The sequence below is a fragment of the Vigna angularis genome, chromosome 9, assembly GCF_016808095.1.
Source record: "Vigna angularis cultivar LongXiaoDou No.4 chromosome 9, ASM1680809v1, whole genome shotgun sequence".
Classification (NCBI taxonomy): domain Eukaryota; kingdom Viridiplantae; phylum Streptophyta; class Magnoliopsida; order Fabales; family Fabaceae; genus Vigna; species Vigna angularis.
The window spans coordinates 19,452,360-19,472,495 of record NC_068978.1 but is presented as its reverse complement, the minus strand read 5'-3'; the positions used below and the strand labels follow the sequence as shown (position 1 = coordinate 19,472,495).

The 20,136-nt window shown below is 36.3% G+C and overlaps 2 protein-coding genes and 1 pseudogene across 3 annotated transcripts; 1 reads left to right on the top strand and 2 right to left on the bottom strand.

Annotated features, from left to right (window-relative positions):
* Nucleotides 1-935: 935 nt before the first annotated feature.
* On the bottom strand, nt 936-1,421 carry LOC128193913 (uncharacterized). Its single transcript, XM_052868107.1, has one exon. It carries the CDS (start codon nt 1,419-1,421, stop codon nt 936-938), a length of 486 nt encoding a protein of 161 aa, XP_052724067.1.
* A 1,271-nt stretch (nt 1,422-2,692) lies between these two features.
* LOC108346244 (uncharacterized) lies at nt 2,693-13,536 on the bottom strand. Of its 2 annotated transcripts, XM_017585266.2 has the most exons (7): nt 13,449-13,536; nt 12,753-12,824; nt 10,058-11,578; nt 9,907-9,982; nt 6,421-6,794; nt 3,226-3,324; nt 2,693-3,110 (listed from the first exon to the last, which is right to left on the bottom strand). In XM_017585266.2, the coding sequence occupies exons 3-7, from the start codon at nt 11,489-11,491 to the stop codon at nt 2,967-2,969; spliced, it is 2,127 nt and encodes a 708-aa protein (XP_017440755.1). In that variant the 5' UTR covers nt 11,492-11,578; nt 12,753-12,824; nt 13,449-13,536; the 3' UTR covers nt 2,693-2,966. The 2 variants fall into 2 exon arrangements, with proteins under 2 accessions (XP_017440755.1, XP_017440756.1); XM_017585267.2 differs by lacking the exon at nt 13,449-13,536 and having other exon boundaries at nt 10,058-11,559; nt 12,753-12,827.
* LOC108346613 (ABC transporter F family member 4-like) lies at nt 13,407-20,059 on the top strand (annotated as a pseudogene).
* The last annotated feature ends 77 nt before the right edge of the window (nt 20,060-20,136 follow it).

Sequence of the window (20,136 nt, the reverse complement as noted above, 5' to 3'; positions counted from 1 at the left end):
ACTGGCTGCTGCCCTCCAATTCAGGTTTGGAGGCTTGGGTGGTGGTCTATATGAAAGAATTGTTGACTCCTTTAAGAATTGCTTTTTTTCCAGAATTCCCATGGACCCTGTGATTGTTCTATATTTCCTTCTGACCTGGTGACCACTTACATGGGTCTGGATTTTAACTCTTTTCTGATGAATGATCAAGAATTCTTTTCTCTTCTTCCACCCTAAATCCTTTTTTGTACTTTTATAGCAGCAGTACTGGCGAAGCCCTCTCCTTGCCCAAATTTGTTCATCCTAGAACCTAAAAAGGAAAGAACTTGTTGATCTGACTATCCAATTCCTTCATCATCATCATGTTGAGCTAACTTTTTCCTCTAAATGTTAAATTGCAGCCCTACAAAGAAATATCTATGTCATTGGTCTTCTAGTGTTTTATATGTTTATGACAACCATATTTTTCCCCACTCAAGACAGTTGCATCTTCTACTTTATTTCCAGCCATAATAGTCACCCTATTCCCACCATATTCTGCTTTCTTTCCTCTTTCTTCACTATTTTGAGATACACATCCCAACCTACCCCATTATCTCTCCTAGAAACAGTAGCTTTTGCCACTTCTTGGGCAACAACACTAACAATGTCTCCATCACAGTTTTTGTCTTCTGCACTGATATTTCCTTCCCAGAAACAACAGCTTTTGCCACTCCCTGGGTAGCAACACCAACAACTTTCTGAGCAACAACTTTTGTGATTTCTGTAGTTTGGGCTAACTTCTTAAAGACAGAACCTCTATCTTCTTCTCTGAACCTCCTTATCAACGCCTTTGTCAACCCTTTTCAAGAAGGGTTCTTGGTTTTATTTTTCCAAACCCTGAGCCAACAGATTGCACCTCCCTTCATGCTAGTGTAGGCCAATCTTAATTTTTCCCTTGCTGCCATGTTTTGGATCTAAAAAACTTTCTCTGGTTTGGATATCCATCCCTTTGGATCAATCCCCTCAAAAGTAGGCAATTCTACCTGCTTCCTCCATTTTTGTTGCCCTTTGCCCCTGTCTTCCTCCAGCTCGTCCTCTGAACCATCTTTCTTTCCTTTCATGACAGATTCATCACTTCTTGTTGAGCCCTTAATCTGAATCTTGATATTCTGCATCATTTCTTTTGTTTCTTGGGTAGTTCTTCTCCATCTTTGAGTTCCTTGTAGATGTCTCTCTTCCTTCTTTTCTTCATCATTAGCAAAATACTCTCCTTCACAGAATTTCTTGGCTTTCTTAATGTTGTGCAGACTGCCTTTCGCAGCATCCCTACCCTTCTTTACTTCTTTCTTTCCTTTCTTGTTGTCTTGCAAAAATTCCTCTTTCCCTCCCTTTCTTGCTTTGTCAAGAGTTTTCTCCCTTCCTTTTGAGTCCCTTTCTTGATTTTGGTCTTCCAATATCATTTCTTTTATTTCTTGGATATTTCTTCTACATTCTGCTAGTACTCTTTTTTGTACGTTGGCCCACCTTTCCACAGTATTGATTCTTCCTTCCATCATGTTCTCCTCTCCAAGGGATCAGGTAGGTCGGACCAATCTTGATAGGTTTCTTTTGTCAAGAAACCGATCAACACTCCTCAACTCTCAAGCACACACGAAAAGACACAAAACAGTATGTATATTAGTGATATATGAGTGAAACAATGTACAAAGAATCACCCCCAAAGAAGCCTCTCCCTCCACTGGAACGATTATCGAGTCTGCACCAAATGTACAAAATGACTAACTACCCCTATACAAAACACACACTCTATTTATAAACTCCCTTCCCCTTCTCACTAACTAACTAACTAACTAACTAACTAACTAACTGTCAAACAACTCTTCCCTTCCAACTGCCCTCATTTCCTAAACCCATTATAACCTATCACCTTATATCCTATCAAGTTCTGAAATTTGCAACACTATAACACCTCAAATTCTTGAACATATTCTCTCATTCCCCTATTCTGTCTTAAAGTTGCCAATTTTTCGAAGGCAAAACTTTTTTTCCTAAGTTGATGAGTATCTTTGTCAAATCCTCCTAAGAAGAATTCTTTACCTTCTTAAGAACTTCATAGGATCGACCCTTTCAAAAGTGGATAATTTCACCCTTTTCATCTAATACTTTTGAATTTCCTCCTCTTTCCACTTAGATTCTTCAATTTGTTCTTCTTTCTTCCCCTTTCTTCCTCTGTTAGTAGAATTCTCACTTTCTTCTAAGTCCTTTTCGTGATTATTGGACTTCTGCAACATTTCTTTAATTTCTTGAATATTGTCTCTCAATTCCGTAATAGCCTTATCATGTTCGCTAGCCCATCATTCAATGCATTCATTCTACCTTCCATGATTCTTCCTCTTCTAGATCCGATAGGTCGAACTAAAAATGTTAGATTTCTTAATAAAAGAAACCTGTTTATAAACTCTCACACGCGGAAAAGGGTATCACACACTCCAAGAACATTGAAAATACTCTAGTACAAAGTTTCTAGGGACAATGTTCCCTCCTACACAGGATAGCAATAATCATGTGCTCTCTTCTAAAAACAGAAACCTCCTCTAAACAAGGCTATAACTTGCATATGTCATTTTTTTTGCTTTTGATTCTAGATTGAATATAAATAAAAATAAACTTAGCCAACACTTCCAATCAGCATCTCTTATTTCTTCACTCATCGACTAAATGAAATTCGTAATTTTATTTAAAATGCTAACTAATTTCAATTTGAAGGAGTTAAAATTACAATTACAAGTTTGATCTAAAGTATGTTCACTCAAATTCCGCCCACATAACAAGTCTCTGGTTGAAAATTTGATTAAACTCTCCCCTTGTTACAGGCGATATCAATGGAATTAACTTCAGACATAAGTAGGAACCAACACCTATTTCTAGAACGAACTAATACAGTGAAACGGCATCGAAGATTCAGAATTTACAGAAATGACATGCTATTAGAGTAAGATTCTCTTTCAATTAGACTCTGACAAAGATACCCCATCATCCTCATAGAACTTAACCTGGCAAAGCCTTCCACCTGCTTCATCCGCAAAGGCTATTTTTTTCCTCTCTTTACGCACTACATCTTGAGTAGCTGGACCCTCATCAGATAATTTCTGAATTTATCAAGAGCAGTAATTAGCCACACACGAAAGAGGAAAAAAGAAAAAGAAAACTATAAAAACTTATCAAATTTAACAGCTTCAATAGTAACGAAGGAGATGAGCAAACCATTATTTTACAGAAACGGCTGCAATCCCTTGACATGAAGGCCAGGCATCGTTTTGCAGCTTCTTCAGCTCTTGTTGCATTCTTGACAGCCACTCTTGCCTGAAAATTTATCAATTTATCAATTTAATACATAATTCCACTAGAAATTTTGAAATTACTAGAAGTTAGCAACACTTTTCATTTTGGCTTTTAACCAGGAACAGAAGAGCTATAGCCATCAGTAGGGGTATGCATGGATTGTTAGATAAACTTGAAATGGCCCTACCTTGCTAGTAAATGGGCGGCCGTGACATATGAAAGCAAAATGAAAGTTTTGCTGCACCATCCAAAAGTGCCACTAGCCAATTTCCTTTTGTCTACTTTCCTAAATATTAAAATTAGTTGCCCATGTGTTTAACTATTATGGCTGCTCTGGAAGGAACTATAAATGTGGTGTTAGTATCATTGGAAATACACACTCGTTAATAAAAAGAAAGAGCATTAGTGTGGGTGTGTGTGGTGCAGAAGAAAAGTGAGTTTGCAAAAAGAAAGTGTGTAGGAAGAGAGGGAAGCCACGGAAGTTGGCAGTGTTGAAGAGGGATTGTAATTCTATAGTATTGTGAGGTTGAGAGTTTGAGTATTGTGTTTGTATATTCTGGATTTTCCAGAAAATCATCAAGTTTATCAATAATAGAATTATTTTGATTCCAACAAATTGGTATCAGAGCTGTGAGAACTTGAGTGTCCGAGAAATAAAAAAAAGAGAGTGAGAAATGGCAAACCTTGCAAACAATGTGTCCCTTCCTCAATTGACAAAGAAAGTCAACTTTGATAATTGGAGTGTGCAGATGAGAGCTCTTCTTGGATCCCAAGACGTATGGGATGTAGTGGAGAGTGGGTACGAAGAACCCACAGATGACGAAGCACAGACGGTTGCCCAACTTGCAGCGTTGAAGAAAACGCGTGTGAAGGATAAATCAGCTCTATACATATTGTACCGAGCTGTGGATGAATCTGGCTTTGAGAAGATAGTAAATGCAAAATCTTCAAAAGAAGCGTGGCAGATTCTGGAGAAAGTATACAAAGGTGACAACCGAGTCAAGCAAGTCAGGCTCCAAACTCTCAGAGGCGAGTTTGAAAGTTTGAAAATGGAGGAAAAAGAAAGAGTAACCGAGTATATATCTCGGGTGGAAGCAGTGGCAAATCAAATCTGTAGAAACGGAGAGGAGTTACCAGCCAGTCGGGTTGTGGAGAAAATTCTGAGATCGTTAACAGATGATTTTGAGAGCATTGTGTGTGCCATTGAAGAGTCAAAGGACTTGTCAAAACTCTCGGTTGAAGAGCTTGCAGGATCTTTGGAGGCGCACGAACAACGGAGAAGAAAGTTGTATCAGCCACTTGATCAGGCACTTCAGGCAAAGTTTGATCTGAGGAGAGGAGCTCGGAACACTCAAGGCCGAGGTGATCCTGGAGGAAGAGGCCAAGGACGAAGAGGTCAAGGCCAAAGTGATTATGAAGATGAGGAAGAGCAAACCGGTTGGCAGAATTGGCGTGGCCGAGGACAATGGAAAGGCCGAGGAGATCGGTCAAGTGTAGAGTGCTTTAGATGTGGTAAGCACGGCCATTATGCATATGACTGTAGATCGGCTGAATGCTATAATTGTGGTAAGCCCGGTCATATAGCAAAATATTGTAGGGCTGAGAAAAAGGAGGAGATGAATCTCCATACAGAGGAAGCGGAAAAAGAAAGTGAAGAGTTAGGAATTTTGTTGATGACAAGGAGCCCAGATGCAGCGTTGCCGAGGAGGAGCCCGGACACTGCGTTAAGGAGTTGGAGATCGGATGCTGAACTGCATCCAAGTTATGTGAAAATGTGGAAATCGGATGACAAGGAGCGTCTGAGGTGTGATGAGGTGTGGAGATCGGATGCCGAGTCGCATCCGAATTATGCAAAGTCATGGAGATCAGACAGTCCAGAAAGATATTTGGTGAGTTTATATAGCTCGAAGGAGCATGCAGAGAGTGTGGTGGATAGCTCAACAGAGAGCTCGATGGTAAGTTCAGTAAAGATCTTAACAGACAGTGCAGAGGAGCAGCTGGAGAGTCCGGAAAGTCCATCAGAGAAGGTAGGAAACTTAGATTATGTTTCTGTAGGAAAATTTCAAGAGGTTCTTGCAGAGCTGGATCGGGAACGTCAAGGGCGTGTTGCCGCGGAAAGTGCTATGTTAGAACTACAGGTATCATTGAAGCAACTAAAGATGTTGGATCAGGATACTACAGAGAAGCACAATGAATTTGATCACCTGGGAGATGATATCTTTCGTGACAAAAAGGAGATGACGAAGCAACTTGAAGAAACAACAAAGGAAAACAACGGACTACGATCGGAGAAAAATTTGAAAAAAAGAAAAGATGAAGATGTAGATAGGAATCCAATTAGTGATAAGTCAAACATGGTCAAGAAGGAGACAACCAAGGTCAAGAAGAAAACGACTGAAGCAAAGGAGATGTTAGCCATGAAGAAACTGAAAAATCCAAGTATTAATGGAAGAAGTAAATTCGATGTGGGATGAAAGACCGAAGACCCATTTAAAGTTTACGGGGGAGTTTTGTTAGATAAACTTGAAATGGCCCTACCTTGCTAGTAAATGGGCGGCCGTGACATATGAAAGCAAAATGAAAGTTTTGCTGCACCATCCAAAAGTGCCACTAGCCAATTTCCTTTTGTCTACTTTCCTAAATATTAAAATTAGTTGCCCATGTGTTTAACTATTATGGCTGCTCTGGAAGGAACTATAAATGTGGTGTTAGTATCATTGGAAATACACACTCGTTAATAAAAAGAAAGAGCATTAGTGTGGGTGTGTGTGGTGCAGAAGAAAAGTGAGTTTGCAAAAAGAAAGTGTGTAGGAAGAGAGGGAAGCCACGGAAGTTGGCAGTGTTGAAGAGGGATTGTAATTCTATAGTATTGTGAGGTTGAGAGTTTGAGTATTGTGTTTGTATATTCTGGATTTTCCAGAAAATCATCAAGTTTATCAATAATAGAATTATTTTGATTCCAACATGGATTACGTTGGGTTGGGTTTGAGCAACCCCATCACCGAACCCAATAAAAAAGGTTCGGATTGAGTTGAGCCTAGCAGGCTTCAATCAAATTATCACTATTTCTACTGCAGAAAGTAATATTCACTATTAATAGGATTGCGGTAATCATACCTCATTTACTTTATGCCTCAAAGACGTATTCAGACAGAATTCAGATCGTAACATGTCATCCACAATGTCCTTCATTGACTTCAATTCCTTTGTCAGTTTCTTGGTAAGACATTCTGCATCATGCATTTGTTGCTGTGTAAATGCAATTGCACTCTTTGAGCAGCTTTGTACAGAACTGCAACCTAGGCGGGTGGCTTGGCGAGAAGAATGAGGGATCTTGGAAATTCCTTTAGGATGGGAAACTCTTTTAGTCCTAGGAATAACACTAATTTTGTTAGGGATGTCACTAAATCGAGCGCCTGTGATATCATCACACCCTTCAGCTGTACGATTATCAGTCTGCTCAGAAAAGTATTTTTGTCGTCCCTTGCATTCTGAGATCATTGTAACCCAATATAAGTAAAAATAAATTTAGGTAAAATGTCAAGGTACTGAAATGAAACAAAATAATTATGTATGCATTATAACAAGAAATTAGATATCAAAACAGAAATTCGTTGCAGTTTTCATAGAAACAAGTTACATTTGAAATTTGATAGAGGGAAAATTGAGAAATGAGTTCAGCAGAGTCGTATGAAATTACTTTTACTCATGAAATAAAAGCCTAATTTATTTCATTAAGATTTTAACTATAAGTTAGTGGATCAAAGTTAGAAATATTGCTTGTTTCAAACATAGTTTATCAGAGAATAAGTTAGGTTTCTTGGTGACAAGAAACCTAAATTCTATCTCAAAATAAACAATCAAAAACAGAGACAAGAAACCTCACTGTGAGGCAGCAGTTTATTGAATGAGAAATACAGAAAACATTCAACAACATCAAAGGGAAAAGATTCTCTTCTACATAAGAAAGTCCCTGTTCAGAAATAAAATACTCAACAACCAGAACTAGAACACCCCCTCCTTAAAAGAAAATATTTGCCTAACTACTATTTAAAACTTCCCCTAACTGTTGTTTAAACTCCTTGTAACTACCCCTAACCACTTCATACTAACTTCTATTTTTTATTGTTGCCAAACTATCTAAAAACTGTCTACTACATTACATATATCATTATTCGCCGATGCAAAACAACCTTGTCCCCAATGTTGTAATCTAAAAAATGGTCCTTAATAGTTGCGATGCGACAACTTCCCATGCAACTGCCTCAAGGCTTCCTTTCACCTGTTGGATTAATCCTTGAATCTGCAAAGATCTAACTTTGACAACATAATCTTTTACAAATAGATGCTTAATAAATAATCTGACTCGGTTTCCAAAATCAACAAGTTTATTACTGGAGTTTGCTAGCAATCGATTTGCATAACCGATAGGTAACCCAAGACAAAAGTGAGATCGTACAACTCTCTTGTCCTTCCTGCATAAGGCCTGCCACTTTGTCAAGAAATACTCCCCCAACTGGTTTTTTTATGTTGGGTTTACTAGAAACACCAATATCTTGAATTCTTGGATGACTTTTTCCTCCCTCCCTGTCCTTGTTATTGTTGTCATCCTCTCATTTAAAATTTCCACACTCCCAATCTGTGTTACTGCTACCAAAATCTGAAATAACATGTTTCCCTTGTTCCCTTCAACTATCCTTAGTTGAGGTGTTGCAAGATCTTCCCAAGAGAGGTTATGAGATTTCTGTTGCCAGGTCTTGAACCCCTTGACTGCATTTTTTCCCATATTATTGATGGTTAGGTGTACTACTATTGTTCCTATGATCTGGACTTCAAAAACATTTTCTATCCCAACACCAACTACCTTTGAACCATCTACACTCAAAACAACCTCATCTTTTACTTTACTCCCATAAATAATGGTTACAATGTTCTCACCACATTCGGCTTTCTTTCCTCTGTCTTTACCCTCCTTCACTGTTTTGACATATTCACCAAGACCTACCACACTGTCCCCATTAAAACAACTTCATTCTGAGAAGCAAGAGTCACAACATTCCCATCACAATCTTGGTCTCCACCTTTCTCTTCATTGATATCCTTCTCTTTTTTCTTCTCTCAATTGATGGAATTGTCTCCTTCATTTGAGGGTTTCTTGGCTTTCTTGATGTCATGAAGAAATTCCTCTCTCCCTCCCTTTCTTGCTCTATCAAGTGATTTCTCCCCTCATTTAGAGTCCCTAATATGAATCAGGACATTCAGAATCCTATTACATTCCTGTATCATTTCTTCTAATTTTTGGAAACTTTTTCTCATCTCTTGATGTCATGCCCTCGCCTTTTCTAGTTCGCTAGTCCCCCTCTCCAAAGTATTGAAGCTTTCTTCCATGCTTTTCCTCATTGATCCGGCAAGTTAGACCAATTTGTTAGATTTCTTGGTGACAAGAAAGCTAAATTCTATCTCAAAATAAACAATCACAAACAGAGACAAGAAACCTCACTATGAGGCAACAATTTATTGAATGAAAAATACAGAACATTCAACAACATCCAAGGGAAAACATTCCCTTCTACACAGGACAATTCATGTTCAGAAATAAAACACTCAACAACAAAATCTACAACACCCCCTCCTTAAAAGACAAAAATTGCCTAACTACTAATTGAAACTTCCCTTAACCGCGGTTTAAACTCCTAATAACTACCCCTAACTACTTCATACTAACTTCTGTCTTATTTTTGCCAAACTATCTAAAAACTGTCTACATACTATTTAATACATTACATATCCTATCAAAATATTATAATTAACGATTTAAATCTTACAATGCAATACATTTTAGCTATTCTACCGATTCGTATGTTAAGATGAATCTTAAATGACTTCGTATGTTACAATACATGAATGAATCTATATAATTTGTCATTGATACTTCAACAATTCATTGTTTTTCACTTTTTTACCAATTCTTAAGAAAGAAACAAAAGAAGTAAGGCGAGCTCTGAATATTTGAATGGAAAGAAATTTGGAAGAACACATGTATTTATTTGTCATTCACTCGTTCAATGTATGTATTCTATCTAGTAATTTAACTGTTTGGTTTCCATTCTTCTAAAATAAGGAACTCACAAACTTAATATACCTAATTGTTTTACTTTTTTTATACATGTTTGGTCCATATTTGTAGTTTGCATTGCTTACATTGAGCACTATACATAATCTATGATATATTTGGAATAACTTTCACTATACCTAGATCTTACGAATCTATACAAAATTAAGATTCAAGATTTAAAATATATTTTCACAACCATGATTTGAATCGATTCGATGAGCTTGATTTCAAACATTAGTCAGACTGCCACAACAACCACATCATGGTTTAGCTTTCCCATGTTATGATACTTTTAATACAGCCTATATCTATAAAACCACATTTTTATCTTTTTCAACAAACCTCTAATTTCTCAAAATCCATATTTCTTTCCATGATTGTTGAGTTCATAGTTTGTAACAAATAAAGGTTGGCGGATTTAAATATGTAATTGTTGATGAATCCAGATCACAGCATAATAAAGAAGATGGTGTAATTAAATGACATACTCAATTTGTTTTTACGATTCAAATCATTAGTCTTCACAGCTTTACAGTGCTTTTCCAGAGAAGATGGTGAAATTTCCTGTAGAGAAATCAACTAATGAGAGGAAGCAATAAAATAAATCAAGTCATATAAATTTATTGATGATATTTGTACCTTTCTTGTTGATAATAGCCTTTCAGGATGATGCAGCTTTGAACTACCATTACATTCATTGTTTACAGCAGCAAATGATTGTATTTCCTCATATTCCATAGTAGGACTGGTCTCTACGTCTACCTGATCCTCAGCACCAGGAGTAAATTCATTATTACTGCAGTCACCGAGAAGAGTGTTATCATCTTTAAAATCTACACCCAGGTAATCAAGATCTTTATGAGTAGCCACATTACGCAGGGTGACTGCAGTGTCAGTGTCACCATCCGGTTGACTGTCATGAATATGAAGGATTTCATCTTCAACCATAGAGATTACTTGTGGGGCGATGTAATCGAGATCTGGATGAACCATACACTCTTCACTTTTGAATTCTATTGCAGGCATGTCCGGAAACTGCTCATTGCTTAGTTGATAATTTCTTCTCACAACATCCATGTTAAATGGACCCACCATTCGTAATGGAAGAAAATCAATACACCTTTGCCGCTCATTTTTCAATTCACTCTCCAAATTCCATTCATAGATTATCTCCGCTTCTTGTACTTCCACAATAGAATAGTCATCTGGCCCACCAAAAAAGTCAGTTTCAGGAACCTCAGATTTCACTTCAACAAGGGCAGCCGAATCTCCATTGAAGGATAGGATCTCTTTATTGTTATCAATCTCTTCACTGGAGGGTGTGAACTCTTGACCGTCTTGGATCTCCTCGCAGGAGGGTGAGAAATCTTGACATACTCGGATCTCTTCCATAGAGGTTGAGAACTCTTGACAGTCTAGGATCTCTTCGATAGAGGGTGGGAAATCTTGACCGTGTTGGATCTCTTCACTAGTGGGTGTGAAATCTTGACTGTCTAAGATCTCTTCAGATTTGACAACTGGCATAACCTCTTGGGTATAAGTAGAGATTGTTTTTTTGAAGCACCTTTTCTTCTTTGCCTTCATATTATTTGACAGTTTAGATTTCCAGTTACTGAGAGTCTCCATGAAATCAGAATCATCATCAGCTTCCATTTGCTCCTCACCGTAGTCATCCAGGAATGAATCTTCAATTTTTATCTTTCTTATAGAAGACTTCAGACCTTGTGAGCGTTTTCTCTTCCTGGCTTCGCAACTTTCTTTAATTTGGCTTAGGGTGATATCGTCAAAGTCGTTATCATCCAAGTTACAGATTCTCTGACCATCATCATCATCATTGACATTACATTCTGACGCATCACGATTGGTTTTCACATTGGTTTCCTCAATTTCACCATAGCATGATCTTTCAGCCATTACATCATCATTATGAGACAATAAGCCATCATCATATATGTCTGTAATATTTTTAAATTTAAGTTTTGGTTGTCCACGAGCAACATTAGGGACTTTTGAAACTAAACCACCTTTAATTGCCAGAATGAAATGAAGATAACCACAACCCCGTAGCTCCATAAAGTTGCTCTACTGCTCAGCTAACAAATCAGAATCTTTGCACAGTTTTCTTCCAATTTTCTCTGAATCTATCGAGAATAAAAAACACTGGAAAGAGTAAAAACAAACATTTAGAAAAACAATTTAAGGCAACTCACTGGTAGTACTTGCAAAATAACAAAGGAGAAAAGTATTTTCCTTGAAAGAACGAATTTAAACATCAAAAGTGAATCGATCTTCTTTAGCCCCCCAAAAACTGTCCAGGTCATATAGCATACACAACCGCAATTGCTGCCGCATTGGCTGCATTTGTCCGCACAATATCAAGGAATCTAAAGACACCAAGATTGTGACCACGACCACAACACATTTGAACAATATTAAAAAACTCGGTTCAACCTTTATGTTTGCCATGTTAGTATTGATATAGTCAATCTATGAGGTTTTGTCCACTGTGAAACCTCATGTCTCTCTAACGATTTTATCTATAAAAAGCATCTTAATAAATGAAGAGACAAAAGTGTATATAAGTAGCTTTGGCCTTAACATCTAAACGACGTGTACTGCTTAGTTGTTCCTGGAATAGAACACAACAAATGCTGACTATGACTGTTTTTAGCGATCAAATTTTAAAATCACGCCTTAAGCTTACTTATGTGGTACTATCCAAAAGATTGTATCAGTGATGAATTTTCGATAGGATAAATACACAAAGGAATCAACACAAATATTAAAATAGGAGAAGACTAAAATAATTGATTCACAATTGAATAAGATGGGAGGATAGTTATTAATCAAAACATTGTCAAAAATCAAGTTCAATGACTGAAGATCACTGAAAGTGAAAGCCATCGACTGTTTATAGTTTTTCGACGTAGAGGTTATCAACTAGAAGATTGTCAAGAAAGAAGTTACTCAAATACATCGACGGTGAAATTATGTGAAGACTTGAAATCATAGACTACAAAAGTTACCAAAAGAAGAACCATTCTGGAAATATTGCAAGTGGGATGATGCAAATCTTGGGTAACTGCTGACAACTGCATCGAGGGACAGTCTATATAGGGCTTCTTAGTTAGAAATAAGGTTGATAAACAAACACTTTTACTTAAAAAGATTCTAATGCTGATAATGGAAATGGCAAATAGTAAATCGAGAATAATGCTTTTGGTCACCCCAATTTACACTTTTCTTCACAATTGCTTGTTGGTAATTTCTCATTTTGATTTACAACAAAATAATACCGCAAAAGATTCAAATAATTCCAAAAAAATTTAAATACCTGAATTACACGTTTCAATATATCACAACTTTCTTCTTCTTGTCTGGTACAGATCCAAAGCACTTGCGCAACCTGTATCAATTGCAACATTAAAGAAACACAATTATTAAAAATGCTATCACCCTTTCATAAACTAAACCGCAGCTAGCAAAAAATACAGAAGCCTAGAACTAAATCTGCATTATGAGAACCACGAAGCAAGCAAAAACACCATATAACAGGAAAAACGGAGCCATACTCAAATCGAAGCGATAACACACAGAACAGCCAAAACTAAAAAAGCAAAAATTATAAAATCATTCCACCATCGGATTCACTCAAATCTTAAGAAATGAACCCTAAAGTCAGATTTCACACGGCTAAATTAATCCTAAAAATCGAATGGATTCATCACCAGTTTCAAGATCCTTTTTCAATAATAAAATTCACGCCAGACGGAAAAAAAAAGATTGAACAGAAGACAAAAACTGCAGTAGCCTCTAGAACCAAGAAAATTAACCATAAAAAGAGTCATGGGAGGGAAAACACAACGAAGCATTTAGGAGGTTTAAAAATCCAAATGGGAATAGCTTAAGAAAAATTGGTGAGAAATCGAAACAGAATATAAGAAAAAAAAAAGCAGATTCTGCATTTTCAGATCTGAAAGAGAAAGACATGGTTTCGCAAACGGAAGAGGGATTCATGAACAACACTCGCCTGAAGTTGGATGAAACGCTGCGTTTTGGAGCGCGGAGGAAGAGAAGGCACGGATCTGAATTAGGGCGAGCTTCCGAGAGTGAGAGAGTGTGTAACATTGAGAACATGTTTGTGACTATTCTATAGTAATGAAGAGCAAGCGCGCCAAGTGATTTTGGCGGGAGCGCGTCATATATTTTTTTAATAATTTTAATAAAAATATACTGAAAACTATGAAATTAGTTTTGATTTTTATTTTTAATAAAGTTAAGGTAGAAACGAATTTCATACCTACCTACACCCATCACATGGTACACTTATCGAATTCCTGTGTCCGCAATTATTTTAATTATCTTTATTTAATAGTATTATATTATAAGTTTATAATATTTGTAATTTATTGAGTTAATATATAAGATAAATTTATAGGTGTTAATATAAATTTCAATGTATGTTTATATATATATATATATATATATATATATATATATATATATATATATATATATATATATATATAGACGTGTGGGTATGTGTATGTTGAAAAAAAAACATTAATGTATGTCTTATATTTTATAATAGAAATTAAGAGATTAAATCAAAATTGGTGTTGAGAATGTGCTTGAATTTTTCTTGAGGCATCTTGAGCCTTTACGAAACTTTTATTGGAATATGAATAACTTTATTTCTTATATTTTGGGTCAAGTATTCTATCATTTATTTGGGCTTTATACTATAGATTTAGTAGTGTTGGATTTATTTTGGATTTTGTATTTTGGGTTAAGTAGAATAAGGTTTTGACCAATCAAATCAACAAAGGGTTAAAGTCCAATGTTGATCAAAGTGGAACATGATTTTGGATTTGTTGACCAAGAGATCAAAGTTTCAACTAACTTGGTGAACAAGGATGAAGTACCTATAAAAACACTAGAAGGGATTGAATAATGTAATAAGAAAACTTGTTGCGAAGAAGATAATTTAACAATTTTGTTGATGATTGAAAAGTTTATGTAGTTGTTAAACACTCGACTTCAAAATTCAGTTCAAACTATAAGTTCTTTTTCGCAAATGCTTTTCAATCGTTTAAATATGTTTGTTGCAGCGTTTTGATAAAACTAGCTCTTAATAAAAGAAGTTTAGTTACATGAGCTTTTGTAGTGGTTAAAGTAATGTGCAACTGCAGGATGTGTAAGAAAAGATTTTAGAAAGAATAAAGCAATAAACACATAGTTGTTTTTATACTAGTTCGCTCCACCAAGCTATGTCCAATCTTCTCTAACACCCTAGAGGGTTCCACTATAATCTTCAACCAGATTACAAGTAACTATTTCTCACAACTCTTGTATCCCTAGCACTCCAAGAAACTACCGTTACTCTGACTAGTGTTGAGTTTCACTCACTCTTAGTTGTAACACCCTTAATGGGATGCCACGTGTAAATAAATAATCAAACTTACTCGACGCAAAATGTGTAAAACCGTTCTCATCAAAACATTTATAAAATAACATAATATCTCTATTACAAAACTCTAAATCAAGTGTACAACGAAAAATTTTGAAAGCTAAAACCTCGACCATATTCCCTGTCTTTCGTTGTGCTACTCCAAACCAGCCTCATTTACAACGACATTTACTTCTGTACAAGTACGATCATTGCAGATGAAACCACAACCACAATAGGCAAGGGTCAGTAACCAGAAAATATATAAAAAACATACGACACAATATAATATCATCAAACACAGACTATATCATATATTACATCACAATAATCAACTCATAACCCATACCGTATCGTTTCTTTGAACTTTGTCGTACAAACCTATTTCGTAAAACAGGACAATTCGAGTCACCTTCCATCATAACTTTGGACCTATCTCCTCGACTCCTCAAGAAATAACAAGTAAAAACACCAATTCCACGGGCACCGGTGAACTATATTCAATACAAGTTGAAGCCATTGGGCGAGACATTCAACCATTTTCTTTCCTCGTGTAGGAGAAAGGGTGATACTCGAATCGCTGTCTCCACGTTAGACCCAACCTTCTTATCGTATCAATATATAAAAGCTCACACATTCGACAAAATTACAAGGAAATAACATAGTTTATATCCACACCACCAATCCATACATATTACTTAATAACATGCATAAAATCAAACAAACCATAAGCCAAACCAAATGGCAAATAATCACAACATATGCTTAAATCAGATTTTCTCACCTCCCTGAGATTGTAACACCCCAATTTTTGAGATGTTACAGTGTAAAAAAAATTTCAAAACATTTCCATAAAACATTCATTTAAGATAATCAAACTTTATTCGATTAAAATGCGTAAGCAAATCATAACTTTAAACATCGTTTGTTCAAACGAAAGTTTCAGATCATCTATTTTACAATAAAATATCGAGTTTGAAAAATTTTTTAAATGATGAATAAATAATCAACCCCGAAATAAAAGATCCTAACTCTCGACACCTACTTCGATCCGGTCTTATCTACAACGTCATCTACTCCCGTACAAGTACAATCATCATAAGTGAAAACCACAACCACAACATGCAAGAGTGAGCAACCAGAAATATCATAACACACAATATACAATAATCATTTTCAACACATAATAATAAAGTACAAACATATTTCATCAGAACATTTACATCCCAATCAAACCATTCACGAACCAATGTTGTTTCCTTCTACTGTGTCGTCATAACTTGTTCTCACTAATAGGAACGTCATAACCTATTCTCATTAACAAGGTGATTCGAGACGTCTTCTATCGCAACTTCAGACTTATCTTGTAACACCCCAAATTTTGGAATGTCACGGTTACGAGTGAAAATTTAAAACTTTTAAAATCATAATACCATTGCGAAAATTCAAATTCGACAAGTCTTTACAATTCAAGAAAAATAAACCAAAATTTCATTTTAATTATAAAATAAATTCCAAATAAAATAGTTTATTCAAACAACCATAAATTTCCCACCTCTCTCATTCCACTCGTCGAGCTATACAGCGTTTGAACTAACTACATGATCATATGCTCCCATATAAAAACGATTATCACAGGTGGAAACCACAACCACAACATGCAAAGGTTAACAACCAGAAATATCATAACACACAATATATAACAATAATTTTTTAAATACATAATAATATAGTTATATTTCATGACAACCAAACCATTCATAAATCAGTGTCGTTTCCTTGCATTGTCATCATAACCTGTTTAGCACAACAAGGCGATTCGAGTCGTCTTCCATCGCAACTTCATACCTATCTCCCTAACTTCTCAAGGACTAACGAGTAAAAACACTGATACTATGTGCATCAGTGAACTATACTCAGCACGAGCCGAAGTCATTGGACGAGACATTTAACCCTCTCGAGTCCTCGTACAGGAGGAAGGGTGACACTCGAATCTATGTCTCTACTCGAGACCCGAAATCCTTAACGTAGCACAATATGAAAAACTCACACATGATTGATAACAATACAAGGAGATAACACAGTTTCATATTCGCATTACCAGTCAATACACATTCTCAATAACATGCATTGCTCACCAATCACTAGGCTTATAACAATAATTATTACATTTCACACATAGTCACCACAATATACATTAACTCATCAATCTCAAGGTTCTACTATACCATGATAATTATTTAATTTAATAAAAGATATAGATAAAATAAAATAAATTTATCTTTAACCTAATTAATTCTGATAAGTCCCTAATATATTCTATGTTAATATTATTATTCTAATTTATTATAATAAGTCTATCAATAATATATAATTACATCCAATAATATCTTAAGATAACTTTTAATTAAAAATATCTCAAAATATCTTTTAAAATATCTGGCCATATCTAATAATGACTTTTCCTAATAATAATATCTCTTTTAATCTCTAAACCCCCAAGATTATATCCTCTATTTTCTCTTAACCACTTTTTAAGACAATAACAACTAAATCTTCTGAAATATTTATATAATATCTTTTTATTAAATTTTCATATTATTTTATTTGCATGGTTTTACTTTCTACACTCCCTATTTGAATTTTTACAACTAATTAATAAAGTGTAAAAAACCCATTTGCATTAGGCAAAAATATAAATATAATCAAAGAAATTAACATAACAATTATGTTCTAACAAGGATGTACACTCAAGAACACTTATTATCAAACAAAAACACCAAAGTCTTAAGACTACATTATTTCTAAAATCCTTATTTTTCTAAATTGGGTTAAATATGTTTTTAGTCCCTAAACTATCAAGCGAATTTGTTTTTAGTCCCTCTTTCAAACTAAGCTACATTTTGATCCTTCTCCTTAAGGAAATCATAATTTTTCGTCTTCCAAAACTAACGGCGTTAAAAATAAGCTAAGGTGGCTAACGGTGGTGTGTCACGTCATTTTTTTTCTGACACTAGTTAATCTTTCTCAACTCCTCTCCCTCCCTCTCCCTCCGACTCTACCCTCGAACACCTTCGGGGCCACCATCAACCGTGAAACCCCCATGTGCAACCATCCTCCACCACGCTCACCTCCATGGCCAACGTAAAACCTCTATCTCCACTGCCCAGAAAACCCCCAAATCACGTATCAACTCATCTCCTCCCACCACCACAGAGACCCAAATCAGAAAACTAAAACCACCCAAACCTTCATGGCGATCTCTTCCATCATTAAAGATCATAGATTTTGTTTGGTAATATTTCAATCTTGATTGGAGAACGGTTTGTTGCATCTGGGTTTGTGTTTTGTATTATAACCCATTTCCTTGTTTTGAAATTTGCCATGGAAGTTTGATTATTATTTTTTTCTAATTGGTGTTCTAGGCAACGCCATCATCTCCCACCACAAGGAGTTTCTTTGTGATGTCAACTCTTCTACTTCTAGTAAGCCGAAGCCAAAATCTGCTCCAAAAGCTTCTACATACACTGATGGTATTGATCTTCCGCCTTCTGATGATGGAGATGATGATCTCCTAGAACAGGAGGAAGAGAAAAATAATGCATCCAAACGTGGAAGTCAGCAGCAAAGGCCTCATTTAAAGCCACTTGATGTGCCTATTGCTGATAAAGAGTTGAAAAAGCGTGAAAAGAAGGATCTTTTAGCAGCACATGCTGCTGAGCAGGCAAAGAGGGAGGCTCTTAAGGATGGTCATGATGCATTCACTGTGGTCATTGGAAGCCAAGCTTCGGTGCTTGATGGGGATGATGATGCTGACGCTAATGTGAAAGATATAACAATAGAAAATTTCTCTGTTTCTTCTCGTGGTAAAGAACTTTTGAAGAATGCATCAGTGAAGACATCTTATGGGAAGAGTTATGGTTTGGTTGGACCCAATGGAAAGGGAAAGTCCACACTGCTGAAACTTCTTGCTTGGAGGAAGATACTAGTACCTAAGAATATTGATGTCCTTCTAGTTGAGCAGGAGGTAGTTAGTGATGACAAGACAACTTTTGAAGCTGTTGTTTCAGCTAATGAAGAACTAGTTAAAATTCGGCAAGAGGTTGCCTCTGTTATTCGGCAAGAGGTTGCCTCTGTTCAGAATGCAGCTTCTGCTGCTGAAGAAAGTGTAGACAAAGATGATGATGAAGTAGATGATACGAGAGAAAAGCTAGCAGAGCTATATGAAAAACTATAATTGATGGGATTTGATGCTGCTGAAGCTCAGACATCAAAGATATTAGCCGGTTTGGGTTTTACAAAGAATATGAAAGGCCGCCCTACAAAATCCTTCAGTGGTGGCTGGAGAATGAGAATTTCCTTAGCTCGAGCACTTTTTTATAACCAACGCTATTATTACTTGATGAACCCACAAATAATCTCGACCTGAGGGTTGTTCTCTGGTTTGAAGAGTATTTGTCCCATTGGAAGAAAACTTTGGTAGTTGTCTCACATGATAGAGATTTTCTCAATAGAGTATGTACTGAGATTATTCATCTCAATGATTTGAAACTTCATTTCTATCGTAGAAATTTTGATGATTTTGAGAGTGGATACGAACAACGTCGTAAAGAGATGAATAAGAAGTACGAGATTTATGACAAGCAGTTGAAAGCAGCTAAAAGGAGTGGAAATCGAGCCCAACAAGAAAAGGTTAAGGATCCACCATTCTGTTCCTCTGAATCAGGTACCTTTCTTGTTAATTATTAACAAATCCAGAATGCAATTTGGGTTGCATGGTGTTATCTGTGTCAGAAGCATGTAAACAATTTATTAAAGTATTGATGCCAGTTTCTGTCACGGGCATGAAAATAAGTGTTATTAAATTGTTAATGCTTGTTGTTTGCAGGTTTGCGATTCTTATGCGAATGAGGTTAATGATGGAAGAGATCGCGATGAAGGTTTGGGTGATTTTAGTTTTCTGATTTGGGTCTCTGTGATGATGGGAGGAGATGAACTGATACGCGATTTAGGGGTTTTCTGGGTAGTGAAGATGGAGGTTTTACGTTGGCCATGGAGGTGAGCGTGGTGGAGGGTGGTTGCGCATGAGGGTTTCGCGGTTGATGGTGGTGCAGGAGGTGTTCGAGGTGGCATCGGAGGTGGCTGTGGTAGAGTCGGAGGGAGAGGGAGGGAGAGGAGCTGAGAAAGATTAACTGGTGTCAAAAAAGAAAAATGACGTGGCACACCACCGTTAGCCACTTCAGTTCATTTTTAACGCCGTTAATTTTGA